A 15,944-nucleotide genomic window follows, 5' to 3' on the forward strand; every position below is an offset into this window, starting at 1 on the left:
AAAAGCAGACTCTGCTTTCAGCCTTTGTATAGATGCAGTCCAGTGCTTTGGTGCCAAAATGTGCCGGGGACAGGCAGGACTTCCTAGTGGGAAATCATGGCCCTGAATCTCTGAAAGCCTTTTCAGCCTCTTGGAGTCACAGCTGAACTGGGGCAGAACCAGCCCTGAGGAACACAAAACCTACATTAAGCCAGCTGCCTGCACTGACACAAAATGGCTGACTGTCAGCCATTTTCTTTCCTTAGCTTTTCCAGTGGGGAAGCCTGTAGTAACTTCATGTCCTTGCCTCGCCACCTTGCCAGGGTGGGAAAATGAAAAGCAAGTGGACAAAAAGAAAAAGAAAAAGAAAAAAAAGAAAAAAGAAAAAAAGGAAAAAAAAAAAAAAAAGGAGGTGGGGAAAGTTTTCACTAGCTCCCTAAAGTTGCTGGAATGCAGCAATGCTGTGTGCCTGCACCAGTTCTTTTGCCTTGTTCGCTTCCTTTAGACACAGTATTGCTGTAAATGTACTTGGATTTGCTCTGGACTGGATGGAAACACTGCCCTGGAGCATGCACCCACACTGCCAGCAGCAAGGAATAGGCAAAGCAGCAGTGGTCCAGAAAAATCTCTTGAAGCGCTCAGTGCCACCAGAAGGCAGAAAATACACTTGCCGAACTAGCCATACTGACAAGTTTATTTTAACATCACACAAACCATGTGGACCTGTCAGAAAAGCAAGACAATCCAACTGCTCAGACACCTGACCCTGGAGTTGATTGTAAAACACCACTCTGCAGAAGAGTTAATCAAAGGTGCTATAAATAAGCACAGTGGAAAAGGGAAATGGAAGCAAAAATATTTAAAATTCTTTCAGCAACCCCATGTTTCAGTAATGCTTTTTCTCCGTGCTGTTTTAATGATGTAGATAGCATTTCATATCAATGTTGCAGCATTTGTTTATAAAGAATTATTAAACAATTAACAATTAATGAATACCTACTTGTGCTAGGGCTTGTCTCAATTCCTATCAGATGCTTCTAAATTTCTGGATCATCATTAATCGATCCAGTATTGTTATCTCCAATATATGCATCTGTAACATGCTTGTTGCACTATTTATGTTTTATTAACCCTTTATAAATCCATTATTAGAGTTGGCCACAAAGGTAATACTTTTTCTAAACGTAAATATATTTTCATTGTCAATTAGCCTATAATTAATACTTTCCTGAAAGAAAAAAAAAATAACACACATTTTTTGTCATAAAATTAAAAACAAATGTTATTGATGTTTCATGATTTCTTAAAAATAATTAAAATCAAGAGATATAAGAGAAAAAAAATGTTTATTTTTTTAACTGCTCTGTATTCAAGTCTATAGGAAAACCCAAAAATCTGAAGAAAGAAGATAATGTAATATCTTCCTGTAATATTCTATAAACTCTTCCATCCATACTGCTTTCCTTCATGATTTTCACTTCAAAAACTGCTCACAAAAGGTACACAGGTAATGTCCACCCCTAACATATATTTTGACCAAAATATTTAATTTGCTACACAAACCACCTGCCCAGTGTCCACACACACAGCACCAGCTCTGAGACCACCGTTTCCAGTGCAACTGCCTGCACTGTCCTTTTGTAAAAAAGCCAAGCAGATATGGAGACAAATACCTTTTCTATCTAAGAACAGCAATTCCCAACTTTCTGTTCTCTTTCCCAGCTTCTCTCTGCATTTCTCCAAATGTCTGAGCAGTCCCTCCAGGAAAAGTGAGACTATCATCCCACTGACACATTATCAAAGCCCAATCCCCCTATGCCACCGGACAGAAAGCTGTTCCTCCAAGTGTCCGGGAACAAAGAGTCATGACTACTAACTGAGAAGATATCCTAGCTACTGAGGGTAATGCAGAATCACTTAAAGTAAAACAAACAAACAAAAAAACTTTTCTTTGGCACATGTTCTGGTATTTTTGCCATGCTTCTGTGCAACATTGTATGGTAATGCCACCAAGTTCCCTTAAACTTTCAAGGCACCTTATTGTTCATGGTGTATCTGATGTGTACCACACCTTAATGCGTGCAGACAGTGGTGCAGTAAACAGCTTGTTATCATAGCATTGCACGATCCAGGCAAGAAAAGCAAGTGCTTAAAAAGCCAGGAGCATCTATTTCTTTTAATATTTAAATTAATATTTTTATTCCCAAGATGAAAGCTTTTAAGGCAGTAAACAAAACAAAAATACCTAAAAAAATCCTCCAGATCCCGTTAGCTAAATTCAGGCACTGCCAGATCAGTGGTCAAACCCTGTATTCACCAAAAACAAGAGGACACACAACAGGTTAAAATGCTACTGTCCAGCAATGACTGGCTCTAATCATACCAAGCCGATGTGTAAAACCATCCGCCCGTCCAAAAACAAATTAGACAACAGTGCTCACTGGTACTTTATAAATACACAAGAAAGGAGGGCTGTTTTATTGAATATAGTGAACAAACCTTTCCATCCAGCTATACCGTGCAGCCCCACGACTCTGCATGCACCGAGTAGCCTTACTCTGCTAATACAAAAGCTCAATTTGGCAATTCCAGGCATTTTCAGTGCTCAACATATGCCAAAACTACCCACTCTCTGTCTCTGACTTTGGTCTCATTCCAGAAGGTCCTTTTTTTCCCCCGCTACAGCCGGTGCCACGTCGAGAAGGGAGAGTTGGGTTCTAACATGGCTGCAGCCTCCAAAAAAGAGCCAAGTCCCAGTGTTCTTGCTTCCCCCTTCCAGGCAGAAAACAAAATGGCCCTGCAGCAGCCATTTTGTTTGCTGGGAATGGGAGGGAGAAGGGAAGGGAGGGGAGACGCAGGCCGGGAAGGATGGGGAGGGGAGAGGGAGGGAAAGGGGAGGGTGTGGATTCAACAGGAACTGCAACACTTGGCAAGGATGCCTGGTTGCGTCCTGCCTGCCTCCTGCTGCAGACTGAGCGGCCCTGTCCAGCCCTGTAGCAAGACCAACGTGGCAGGACAGACGTGGGTTGGGACTTTGAGCTCACCCAAGCCACTTGAGGTCAAATTGCCTGTCCTGAAAGGATTTACGCAATGTTCCTAGGCCTGGTGGGCACCTCCTTTCCAGCAGGCTCCAGTCCCACCATAGCCAGCGCCGTGGGGCTTGTTCTCTGATAAAGCTCCCAAAGGGAACAGGGCAGGAGAACGGAAACCAACTCAATAATGTCAAACTCCTGAACTTCCCTGGACAGTAAATAGTGTAAATAATGTGATGTGCTCCTTTCCCAATAACAAGGCTAGATCTGCTATGCAGCACCCTCCTGGTGGGCCAGAGCTGGAGAGAGTGGATTATAGACATACTATGGGACTGGGATTATTGAAGACATTTATAGCCTCCAAAAAACTGTGCATAACTCTTCAGCACTTGTTGCTTATTCAATATAACTTAGTCAAATGGGTGTACAAGGAGTGAGAGATGGGAATAAGAAATTAAGAGTAAACAAGAGGGTGTGCTCACTTGGTCTTTGGAGGCTTATTAGCATGGGGAGAGAGGAGGGTAATCTGACCATGTAAGCAAGGGAAGGAGATCATGAATGCATAGGTTTTGTGGACATGAGCTACTGAGAGAATTGGGATGTTGTTTTCTATTAGGAGAGGGGGGCCGTGAATGCCATTAAAATGCTTGACATTGCTGTTCATTCTTTCAGTGTTATTAAGGGTTTACTACCTGGGCAAAGGCTGGTCAAAAACCAGGAGCACATCACTGGTAAGTCATGTGGGACCATACTCAGGCCCCAGGAGACTCTCTTCCTCAGGAAAATAATCACTGAATGCAGGAGTTGGTGCTCATTCTTCAATGCATGTTTTCTTGCTGCCCAGGAGGGTCATTGGGTGGTAGATAGAGCAAAGAATGCTGTCTATCTTTGATTCAGACCTGGGTAGGGAGAAAAAGACTGCCAATTTCTGTTTGTAACTGGGGCTCTTGAGACAGGAACTGTGATACTGCCATGGGTCTTGCAATCCAAAGAACTCTGTCTTTGTGCTTTAGCTCTGTTTGGTGTTGTTGTTTTGTTGTTGTTGTTTTGTTTTGTTTTGTTTTTCCTTTTTCCTTTTTTCCCTACCATGTTGTAAAGCTGTGGAAATCAGCTGCTCGTCATTATGGGAGACCTTATTGCTCTCTACAACTACCTGAAAGGAAGTTGTGGGGAGCTGGGGGTTGACCTCTTCTCAGCTGTAACTAGCGATAGGACTAGAGGGAATGGTCTTAAGTTGCACCAGGGGAGGTTCAGTTTGGAATTTAGGAGACATTTCTTCTCAGAAAGAGTAGTCAGGCATTGGAATGGGTTGCTCAGGGAGGTGGAGGAATCACCGTCCCTGGGGGTGTTCAAGGAAAGGTTGGACCTGGTGCACGGTTTAGTGGGTGACATTGGTAGTAGGGTGATAGTTGGACCAGATGATCTTGAAGGTCTTTTCCAACCTTAATGATTCTATGATTTCTGTGATCCCACAAACCAGACCATTTAGTATGTTGGCCAGTCCTAAGCTCATCCAAAGACCATTTTAAGCATCTTCAAGCACCTTCTGTGTCTGTTGAGGCAACTGAACATTGAAGTTGAATCCCACAACAGAGGCTGTAACCTAGTTCTGAAAGTTCCTAACAAAGATGTAACCACTGGTGCTGATGGAGGTTGTTTGCCTTCCTTAGATATGAACACAGCAATCCATTTAGACTCTGCACTTCATCAGGATGCCAAAAGTTACCCATTTTGAGTGAGACTCCCTCCAGGCCATCCGGTGTGGGCTGGATGGAAAAGAAATTGTGACAGTTTTGATTGCTCAAGGAACTGAGGTCAAGTTTGATTTGCAAATCTGAGATTAAGTTCTTTCCACATCATCCTGCAAGCTCTGAAACTTTGTAGGTTTAGCTGTGTTCCTTTCCATCTGGCAAAGAGAACACAAGGTAGTGTCACACACAGCCTTGAGGGCTGAGTTTTCAGAGCTGCATTTTCAGAAATGAACTGTTGCTGAAAGCTGGCCCTCTAAAATAAGCAGTATTAGCAAATGTTCCCACCTCCAGCAGTTCTGACAATGACACCAACAGACAGATCTTCAGCACCCATTTGGCAGAGCCCTTCTGGAACCATGGACATATTTTCTATAGAGTTCTTTACAAAACTCCCCTTTTCCAACACAGAAACTATACAGATTCCTAATTGCAGCCAAGTTTGACCACAGATACTGTAACACAAATCCATTTCTCTTTCCTCTTTATCAATGCAAAAATGCCTTGGAGAAATAATATCAGTATGCCTTTGCTAATTGATGGTGTTGTGTTGGCTTTGACCCATCAGTTGATTGGCCATCCTCAATTGCTATTTCCTAGAAGCAGTATTTTTCTAGTTGTTTATCTTCCCTGGCCTTGTTTTTACTCAGCCACCACCCCAAACCCCCTCTCTGTCCAGGGAGTAGGATTTATTGGTTCTGTTTGAGTAGCAGCACAACACAGAACAATGTAGGGCCTATGCAAACAAGTGCTGCTGTTTTCTTTTGCTTTTCCATTATTCCTTATTGGTAAATCAGTGCATTGGAAAACAAATAAAAATCAGAAGATTTAGGACCCAAATTGCAATCCTGAACAATATAATAGAGGATGACAATAGGTTGCATTTAGAAGTTAAGCAACAAGTGCCCCTTGAAAGCAAATTAGATGTTTAATCCTGTGATGCATACTTCAAATTGTTTCTGACTGGTAAAGATGTTTTGTCTCTCTGTGCAAGTGGCAGAAGTTTAGGTGCCTGTATCACTTAATACACAGGAGAGATCTGAGCTGACTGTGTAAGCTGCTTCAGGTTGGGACCATCTTTATTTTCTGTGTGGACAGCACTTAGTACAGTGGATTGATCCCTCAAGACACTCTGATGACAAAATGCGACACAAGCAAGAGCTAATATAAGAGCAAGTTCATACAGTTTGAGTATACAGTTTGAGGACACCAGAACCACAGACACCTGAACCAGTACTCAGGATCCCATGTGATGAACACAACTTTACAAGCTCAGTGTGGCACCTGAACGTAATCTACCGTTACCTGCTTACAATAAGGTTGAGCTCAGGGGAGTAGGCAGTGTCTGGAAAACTGAAGTTATCAGTACATTACAAAGATCACTCCAGAAAGTGTAAAGCACTTTGGAGAAGACACCCACCCACCATCCTCTTGGAGAGCCTTTTCCTGTGCTTGATCCTCCCATTTGCGGTGATCGCAGCTGGTTTGTTGTCCACAGCTCTCCCAGAGCTCCTGCTGAGCCTGGAGGGCAGAGGGAACAGGTGCAGTTGTTGGATCCATGGCTCAGAGCGAGCCTTGTCCTTGGGCTACCTGGAGCATCCACGGCAAATGCAGATAACAACAGTGCCTGGGAGGCATCTGCCTGCAGTGGGGTGTGCACTGCTGATGCACAGGGATAGACAGATGGGTTGATTACACAGGGAGAAATGGACTCTAATTGTATCCAGATTGACCAGCTGCAGGATTTCCTCTTCAGCCCTGAAGGACAGAAAGCTTTTACCTGCTTCTTTAACATATCTGTGTTCATTAGCCCTTTTCCTCTGCTCTGGGAACCACATCTCAGCTAATCCCCTAGGCCCAGACTGCAAAGCTGACATCCAGATGGGAACTCCCACAGTGCTCCTGTGGCTGGATCCAGGCCCAGGCCAGGGGCCGATCCTGGCTGTCAGCTCCGGCATAGCCAGCCTTACGCTTCTCTGCTTGGGGAGCTCATTGCAGGACTCTTCCTCCACTGCCTCTTTGAAGAGCAGGGAAGAATTCAGGTCAAACAAGAGCAAGCTGTGCAACAAAGATTGTGTTGGGGATCAGTACATTATATGCCACCATGTCCTCCACTGAGATGCAGCCACTTCTGAGGTGATGTCCAGTGTGTGAATGGCACATATCCAGTGAAGCCAGGGAATAAAGGTGTTTTAGTAGACTTAAAACATCAGAAGTAATCCCCTAGCAGGCTGTCTGATGACTTGTCAGACTGAACTGGGTGATGATGTTGGAGAATTTAACTGCAATCTTATTTCTGTGGGATTGAAGCATCTTGAGTGGTCAGGTTTCATAGCCTGCTTAGCTTAGCAGCACCACCTTGAAGAAAGGAGTAAAAACCTCCTTGACCCCTTTATCTTTGTCCCTCTGCATCCATCCCAGCTCTCTTCAACCACACTGGCATGCTCCCAAGGCAGCACGGCTGCAGGGATGGTCTCAGGTGTCCTCCCTGTGGGTCAGTCAGGTCTCAGGGCCTCAACTCAATCCTTCTCCCACAAACAGGAACCCTGGGAGCAGAGGCACAGATATTCAAGCTGTTGATCATGTTGTTATCAGCACCTGCCTTCATTTTTGGTGGTGTGCATGAGGAGTGTAGCCTGCTTGAAAAATGTTACAACCCAAGCTGTTGCTCTGAGTGGGGCTTTTGGGGACCCTCTATCCTTGCATGCTGTGGGTGACTCCACTCTTAGCCCTCAGACTTGTGTTGTCAAACTCAGTACAAGCAAATCAGCCAGCTCCCAAGCCATCTTGACTTTGTTCACAGGTATGCTACGCAGTTCTCCTGTGACCTCTTCTCAGCAGAGCTGGTGCACAGTACTGAGCAAGCCAAGACTGAAGGAAAGGAGAACCACTCCATGCATTCTTGGTGTAGATCCCAGAACCTCCCTGCCCATGCAGAGCTGCTTCAGGTCACCATAAACATCGCACAAAAACATCAGCACAGGCCATCCTGCGAGTTTAAATTATAACCTAGAAATGCTGGCTGAGCAGTCAACCAAGTTGAATGTGGCCACAGCTGCTGCACAGACCCCTTCAGCCAGGAGGAGGAGGAAGGAGGAAGCGCAACAGGTGCTTGCAGGTGAGGAGAAACCTCCTGCCCTGTCTCCCATGGGCAGGGGTTGCCCTGCAGGGTATGGACAGCTCTCTTGAGCTATTCCTCTGTCCCTCTGCCCAGCAGCACGGTGACTCTGATGTGCTGGCAGCAGCCACAGTACACAACAGCACGGTTGGGCATGACCGGGGGAGATGCTCGTGAAGCTGCCACCCTGCTGCCTGGTACAGACCTCACCAAACCATGGGGTGTTACATACAGGGTGACTTTTCATTGTTATCATCACAATAATGTAATACTTACCTCTTAGTCTCCACAAACCTCACTTTATGCGGCATGCATATTATGACCATATCCTTTGCTGGACTGCCTCTTCTTTTACATGTTCTGCAGCTGGCAGTAACTCATGAGCGATCTTATGGTGCCAAACCCTGCCTATCTCACTAGCTTTCCAACTGCAGACCCAGACAACACAACTTGTAAGCAGCCCTACAAAAACAAACCATATGCCTCTTTTTGTCCTCCTAGACCTCACCTTTCACAGCAGCCAAGTAACATCAAAGAGAAACAGAAGCCATAAGCAACACCACAGTAACAACCCAGAACTACAGAAAAAGTGGAGGGAAAATAGGGAATGAAAGAGGTGACAGAGAGTAAAATCTGCAGCAAGGAAGATAAATGACATTGATTCTTCAAAGGACCAGATGTGGGGTGGTACAGGGGTGAACCAGCATTGAGTACCTCTGGGTAGTCCATGTTCCCCGATGGTGCATGAAGCATCTTTCCCTTGGATGTGTTTCTACCAGGATCCCATTAGGCTTGTGCCCCACAGACCCATTGGAACAAGCTGGCAATTAGTGGAAAGTCTGAGGATGAAGTCCACAAAGACCTAATTCAGTCTCCCTGCCTTTTACACCCTTTTTCTTCATCAGAAGTGGTCACTGGAGGGGTGAAGCGGGTTGCATGGATGGTGCAAACTGGGGGATGTTGGTCCCCACAGGGCCGGCCTGTGCACAAACAGAGCACAACACTGTCTGCAACTGCAGATTGGGCAATTTTCACCTGTGCAAGTTTTGCTCCAAGTTAAGAAAAATAATTTAAAAAAAAAAAAGAGGAGGGGAAGAAGAAGAAGAAGAAAAGGAAAACACAGTCCAAACTCTGCTTTGGCCAAACCTAGCCCTTTTAAGGAAAGAAAATTTCCCAGAGCCACACTTGACAAACCTGGAGGCCTGATCCTGCTCTCAGGAATGTCAATGCAAATCCAGAGCAGCTCTGCTGGCTGCTGGGGGGGCGTTTATAGAAGCCAAGAGAGGCTTGAGCTTTGCAGAAAAGCTCCTGGTCTCCCCCCTGAGATGGCACAGAGCTCAAGCCAGAAGAGCTAGTGAGCAAGCTCCAGATTCAAAGGCAATAGTGGCAGAAAGATCCACCTCCCAGTTTCAAGAATTTGTCCTTTTTGCTGAGCCATGTTCTGGAAGCCTCAGCCCTATTTTTCTGCAAGCCATGTGGAACAAAACAGCTGCGTCCCTTGGCTGGATGGCTCTTACAGAGGTGCCAGATGTTTTGCTTAGGACACATCAGAAGTGTCCTTCCTGAGTTCAGACTTTCTCTGCTCTAAGGCTGCCCACTGCAGTCACTGGAGTCACATCATCGGCTTCGGCAATTTTCTTTCTTTCTTTTTTTTTTTTTTTTTTTGGTAGCAGCCCTCTGCCAGCAACTCCACCTGAAGCAATAGAGATTGTGGGCAAAGAGCAGAGAAGGAAAGAAAGGTTTGCTTCTACCCCAGCCCCTATTTATGTAAATAATATGCAAGGAGAAAGCTGTACTGATGAGCAAAAAAGTGTTCCTGTCTCATTAGCGTTAAAGGTCTGGATGTAAACTGTTGTGTAAGTGAGCTCCACTGCAGTTGGCATCCTGAAACATTTTGGGGCCAGGTCCCAAGAATGACTGACTGCCCTGAGCTTCTGCTAATGGCAATGTGGGCGTTTCAACTCCCAAACCAACTGCTGTGCATCATGAGAGCCACGGACACATAAGAAGTGGCCTCACAAATGAGATCTGCAGGCAAGGGCCCCAACACTGGTCTGCAACTTGCAGAGGCATTGTGGGGCTGCACTCACCCCAGAAGGTCTTCAGTAACTGCTTTCAAAATCCCTGTCAGCATCTTCCTACATCTGCTCTGGCCCATTGCATGCTTTGCCTTAGAGCCACACTATGGCTGTGCCAAATGGCAAGTGAATGGGAAGTTTCAGAACTGCACCCAAGCATCCCAACGTCCAAACCCCAGTGCACAGGGCCACAAAGATTGCTGCTAGGCCCACAAGACACCCAACACCCGGAGAAGCATCTCTAGGAGGTGAGTGGTAACTGAGACAATCTTGGGGATGTCCCCTCGAGCATGGCTGAAACAGCAGCTCATGGAGGCAAAGCTGAGTTCAAAGGCTTTGCTGTAGAGCTGCGTGTCACTTGCTGAAAGAGAGGGTTTTTTTTGTTGTTGTTGTTTTTTTTTGGACAAGGGAGGAGAAGGAGGAAACCAGGAGCAAGGAAGGAGGAGGAAAAATTTGGTGAAAGAGGAGGGATGGTTTCCACGGCTCCCAAGCACCTGTGTAGTGTGTAGCAGCTGTGGAGGAGGCAGGGGAACTCTGACCTGCAAACAAGCTGCTTTTGTTGCATCCCAAATAGGCCTAAATTAAGTTTGACAGAAAGAGGGCAGATTCACACTCACTATACACAAGCCCCCAAGCTCAGGCAGACCTGGAGAGCTTTGCTGCAGCAGTGCAGAACCTTTCTGGGCAACCAAGGAGAGGTATGAAGCCCCGTGAGGGTGCATGTGGTCAAGCAAATTGCCCTCTCCAACCACCCCGTGCCTTTGCCAAGCAGCTCCTTCCCAAGGGTGCCCAGCTGAAGCCATCTCCAAAGCCTGAAGGCCACCATCACTGCATGACAAACAGCCTCCCTGCAGAGAACACTGGAGCACTACTTCATCCATCTTTACCCACTGGAGCCACTGGAGCCTCACACCCCACTCCTGGGTTTGCCCTGGCCGTGTGCCCAGACCAGCGCACTGTGCCAGCGGAAAAAAAAAACGAGCTGGCTGCTAAACGGTTAACACTGACAAAACCAGATTGCAGGGGTTCCCTCATTCCCAGATCACTCCTGGTTTAATTCACCACCCACAAGAAAAAAATAAAAAAATCTTCTCCTCCACCCCAGCCTGGGCACCCACCCGGCTCTTTCTTCCTGTGCCAATCGCCTGCCTGGTGTGGCCAGCACAAAACACCCATGCCTGCTGGGGCTCAGTGCACAGGCTCCTACCACGTTTGCTGCGGCTGCCATGTTGAATTGCAAATCCGACATGATTCAACATATTTTTTCCCCCCCTCGGTGGTTTGGAAGCACAAAGCATTCGCGTGACACACACCCAGCTCTGAGTGGCTCTTGGGGATGCCAGTGTCCCAGGCAGTAGGGTTAGGGTGGCAGGAAAAAACACCTCGAGTCCTGCTCCAAGCACTGCCCATAGGTGGATGCATGTCTGCTATACATCCCTCTTTCTAGATCGATTTAATAGTCAGATGTTTTAGCACCAAGGGCTGGGGGACTCAAAGGAAAGGGGTTTCGGGGAGAAGACAGGTTAACAGCAACAACAAAACGACTGAGTGGCTGGAGGAATTAAATATTATTTCAAATCAAAGGCAAAAGAACCCCAACCAACCAACCAACCCACCAACCAAAAAAAAAACAAAAGCAAAGCAAACCAAACCAAAAACAAATCAAAAGTGAGGTTCGATTTCGTACCAAGGCAGCAAGAGAGACGCACCGTGGAAGAGAGTGGTTTTGTTGTGGAGTGGCTGCTGGATTTAGCTCTGCTTATCCGGACAATCATCGGGGAAGGATCCTTTTCCGAGAAAGGCCAGTTTGAGTGAGACAGCTTTTTTTTTTTTTTTTTTTCTCTTCTCTTGCTTGCTCTCTCCCCTTTCCTTCTCCTCTCAGCTCAATGCCAAGAAATGGGCGGTGCCTGGATGCCAGGCTCCATCCGAACAAGACACCAAAGGCCAGGCTGGCACAAAGGCAAACTGGCATGAATTCCTGCACTTGGCGCCACACACCCACTTGCCTGCCACTCCGAAAAATTGCTGACGACACTGCCCACCCTGAAAAGTTGCCCTGTTTGGTTTCAAAATGCCCCAAGGGGCACAAGGACGAAAAAAAAGCTAAGACCTTCCTTCATGTCGATGCAGGTTAAACAAAAGGCCTGGGGATGTGGATATAATTCCTAGCTCCCCTCCCCCCCGCCAACCCAATCCTCCTGCCTCATGCTCTCCGTCGCCAGCTCCCTTACCCGCCGACCCACATCCACACAGCTTAAGCCCTGGGCGCCCTTCTGCCCAGGTTTGGCATGATGGGAGGCAATGGGTGCTTGAACAGGGACTTGAACACCCAACGTGAGAGAGACCCAGTGCAGGAGAAAAAAATAAAATAGCAAAAAAAAGAAAATAGATAACAACCCACCCACTACAGAGGAAGCCTGGGAGCAGTTGCCTTCAGGGGGGCAGACTGTGGGTAGTTTGGGTTGCAGGGGATATTTTGTGCCTTTTTTTGCTGCTGTGAGCACATGGGTTGTGCTGATTACAAAAAGGGAGTCACAGTGGGTCGGGTAAGGCAGTGGGGAGGTGGGACAGACAGGTTGGTAGCACTACTGGGGAGATGCCAAAAACACAAAACAAAACACGTTTTCATTTTGCCTGCATCAGCCTGGCGGTAGAGGGGCAAGCGGCAGATGCACACTGCTGAGCAGCCACTGTGCTCCCCAGTGGGCCTGCAGCCCCAGCCCTCTGCGGCTGCCTCGGCTGCGTCCCCGCGCCCTCCTGGCTGGGCACGCCTGCCAAGTCCGTCTTGGCACGGCTCCCCCGGCTGCTCCGAACAAAGCCGTCACCCATCCCTGAGCAGGCGCTGACAGTAAGCAAAGTGACAGGCACATCTTCTGCATGTTAATCCAAACGGCAAGAAGGCAAGTGAGCAGCGCCAGCCCCCCCACACAACCACCCCCGGCCTGTACACCCCACCCTTGGCACCCATCGGCCTTGCACAGGGCTGGTGAGGCCCCCGGGTGTGCCAAAGCCTCCCTTCGGCATGTTTAAATCAAAACAAACGGCTGAGCCACCCCAGTCGGCGGGCAAACAAGGCCACTCAGCTTCCGCGGTACCTGTTCCCGCTGTCTTCATCTTGCCTTGGACGTGTGACAAGAGCCAACTCGCCTCTGGTGGGCTCTCCGAGCTGCGGGTCTGTAACCCTTTGCAGGAAGTTGGCACCGATCCCAGGTAGGACTCGACTCCCACATTGCTTCCCCTGCTGCTGCTGCCGCCACTCCCGTCCCTCCCTCCACTCCCCCACCCATCCTGCCCCCAAGGCCCAGCGCGCCCCCAGACCCGTGCGTCCCACTCGCCTCTTCCGCGTCGTGCCGGGTGCCCACGGGGCCGCTGGCCAAGACACGCATGCACACCCGCTCTTGCACACATACCCTTTAAGGATGACCTGGGCAACACTGAGAACAACAACTTCCTGCTCCGGCTCCCTAAAATGCCTGTTTCCATGCAGTGCGCTGAGACGGGGGGGAGCTGGGAGGAGGTTTGGGGGTTTGTCGTCATTGAATCATGCTTTTTTTTGTGACCATGTATTTTTTTGCCCAGCAGCCTGGACCCAACATGAGGGGAAGGGGGGGAAGAAATCAAATGGGAAGAGAATAGCTTCACATCGGCAGGACAATGCATGGGAAACGGGGAGATTAGCGTAGCTCTCAAAATCCATCTTGCCCGCCCTGTTTCTGAACCATTCGCCCCTGCGCCTCATCTTTTTAATACTCTCAGCTCCTGAATTATTCCAGTCCATGAACGGGAGGGAGCACACAGTCCAGAGTCCCTCAGAGCTGCCAAGAGCATTGCAACAGAAAAGAAAGAAAGCGCGAGGGGGAGAGCGAGGCAGAATCCTCACAATTGAGCAGCGAGAAGAGCAAAGAGAAATTAACATCCAATTACTGCCATGTTTAACAAGGGAGACAGAGGCAGCTGTTGTTTTATTGCCCTTTTCTTTTCAAGCACATCTGACAGGCAGCAGGAAAGGCACCCCTGCTCGAAGTGACGTCATCATATATATGTATTTTTCCTTTTCCCCTGTCTTTCCTCTTCCAAGTTTCAGGGCAAGGTCTTTGCAACTTGGCCAGGGCAATTTGGGACTTTCTCACACTGGAGCTGCTGGCTCCCCCCTCTACCTCTGGCCTCCTTTCCCCCTCCCCAGCACCGGCTCTGGAAAACAAACACACCAACCGAGCCCAAAGTCTTTGTTCTTCCAAAAAAAGAAAAAAAAAAAAAACACAAAACATTCAGATAAACCCAGAGGGAGCCCAGAGGAGGTTTCTCGGCATGCACGGCTGAGCGTCTGTGTATGTCCGTCTCTCTCGCGTTCCTCTTCCGAGACAGCTCGCTTGGCTTGTAAAACTTTGCGGCATGTGACGCTGCTCCCAGCCTCCTTTGGCAGCGTGACAAGAACCACGCTGCTGGATCGGAGAGCGCAGGCGGCTTTTAAGGAAGAAACTCAATTCACCAAGATTAGAGAATTAGGATGTTTTAATCAAGGGACTACAAGGGGCTGCCAGTGGGTGGCTGGGAGGGACAGCCCCCGTGCAAGCGGCTGCATGGACGGCGGTGCCATCACCCCACTGTGGGGCCATACTGGGGGGAGAGGAGCTGAATCAAAACCAGGAAAGACTTTAACAATCTCAGCTCACCAGGTGCCCCTCCTCCCCCTGGGGCGGGGGGGCCACGGCACCATGTAAGCAGGGTGGGAGGAAGGCACGTGGATCCAGGCAGCTGCGGAAAAAGGCGTCTTGTCTGCCCAGGCAAGCCTTTGCCACTGCTGCCAGCTCCAGGCCTCTTCCTCTGAGACCCAGGTTCTCCTCACAGGGGATGAAACACAGCTGCAGACCTTGCATACAGGAGGGAATGGGGTGGTTTGGCTGGCCCAGTCCATGGATTTTCCCTAAAAAGGCTCTGCACAAAGCAAGAGGAAGTGTGGAAGGCAGCTCCGCACCTGCTCAGGACAGCCAAGGTTCCACATGCAGTTCCCCTCCTCTTCAAAGCTTCCAGCCATGGATGGAGACACCATGACCAGCCTGGCAGGCCAGGCCACAGCTCCAGAGATTACCTGCTCTCTTACCTAGGACTCCATCTGTGCTGTTTGTGGTCTCTTCTCCTCACTGCCTGCTGGGATTGCCCGTTACAACCTTTGCCTGCTCCACCTGCACCCTGAGCAGGACCTGGCTCCATGTTCTCTGTAACCTCCTGCTTTGGGCGAAGGCCCTGCCAGTGCCACCCTGCTTCTCCCCGTCCGCGTGCCAACCAGAGCTGAGCTAAGACAGTGGACAAGTCAGGGGCCACCATGCCACTTGCACCTGGGCTAGGTCTGAGTCCCCATAGTGAGCCTTTCCTGGCAGGACTGAGAAGCACCAGCTGGCTCTGCTGGGGTTATTATTATTATTTTTAAATAATTATTTGCCTATATGGAGCTGGCAGCCACTTTACTGACTGACACAGGGGTGAAGGGCACTGTACAGCCATTAGGAGAGGCGTGCTTGGCTGCTCTCTTCCTGGCTCCACAGTGGGAAGAGCAACACTGGGGTGGGAGCTTTGTCTTAACTGAAGGGTCTTTAGGAGAGCAGGAGAGCTCTGGAGGAGGCAAGGGAAGAAGGAAGGTAAAATCATTGCAGCTGGTCTGAACTGAGCTGCGCCATCCCTGGCTTAACTAGCACCTCACTGCTTCGCAAAGCCTGCAAGACCCACACATCCAGGCCACAAGGAGAGTTAGAGCAGCTTTCACCTGAGTTTCTCTCTCCTAGCTGTGATCCCTGCTTCCCTTCTCCCCTTGACACCTGGGAGCAGATGAGGGCAAAGTCCCGTCAATCTCCGCTTTCCACTGTTGGCTGATAAACTGCAAAAGCACAGAGAGGCTGCAACCTCCACCCATCCCCTTTCTGTGTCAATATTTAAATACAGGTTTGTTTCCTGGCTAGATAGGGGAGTGCCAGGACCATGCATGGGCAAGTGC

The 15,944-nt window shown here is 48.6% G+C and overlaps 2 protein-coding genes and 1 long non-coding RNA gene across 4 annotated transcripts in view; 2 read left to right on the forward strand and 1 right to left on the reverse strand.

Annotated features, from left to right (window-relative positions):
• Window positions 1–5,804: 5,804 nt before the first annotated feature.
• On the reverse strand, window positions 5,805–11,795 carry LOC121059412. The gene is made up of 2 exons (XR_005814559.1): window positions 11,665–11,795; window positions 5,805–7,305 (listed from the first exon to the last, which is right to left on the reverse strand). It is a non-coding gene; the product is annotated as an uncharacterized LOC121059412 (long non-coding RNA).
• On the forward strand, window positions 7,297–14,676 carry LOC121059411. 2 transcript variants are annotated; one of them, XM_040536238.1, is made up of 2 exons: window positions 7,297–13,165; window positions 13,535–14,676. In XM_040536238.1, the coding sequence occupies exon 2, from the start codon at window positions 13,732–13,734 to the stop codon at window positions 14,674–14,676; it is 945 nt and encodes a 314-aa protein (XP_040392172.1). In that variant the 5' UTR covers window positions 7,297–13,165; window positions 13,535–13,731. The 2 variants fall into 2 exon arrangements, with proteins under 2 accessions (XP_040392172.1, XP_040392171.1); XM_040536237.1 differs by having other exon boundaries at window positions 13,538–14,676.
• Window positions 13,470–15,944, forward strand: part of FGD2 (FYVE, RhoGEF and PH domain containing 2) — a 28,477-nt gene continuing 26,002 nt past the window's right edge. Inside the window, exon 1 of the mRNA XM_040536228.1 lies at window positions 13,470–13,480. The gene's annotated coding sequence lies outside the window, so the exon portion shown is untranslated. The remainder of the gene's footprint in view (window positions 13,481–15,944) is intronic.

This window comes from Cygnus olor, chromosome 24, assembly GCF_009769625.2.
Source record: "Cygnus olor isolate bCygOlo1 chromosome 24, bCygOlo1.pri.v2, whole genome shotgun sequence".
NCBI classification, from domain to species: Eukaryota; Metazoa; Chordata; class Aves; order Anseriformes; family Anatidae; genus Cygnus; species Cygnus olor.

What these genes read in the sequence shown, in the direction of transcription:
- LOC121059411 (XM_040536238.1), top strand. Translation starts at nt 13,732, where the DNA reads ATGAACGGGAGGGAGCACACAGTCCAGAGTCCCTCAGAGCTGCCAAGA.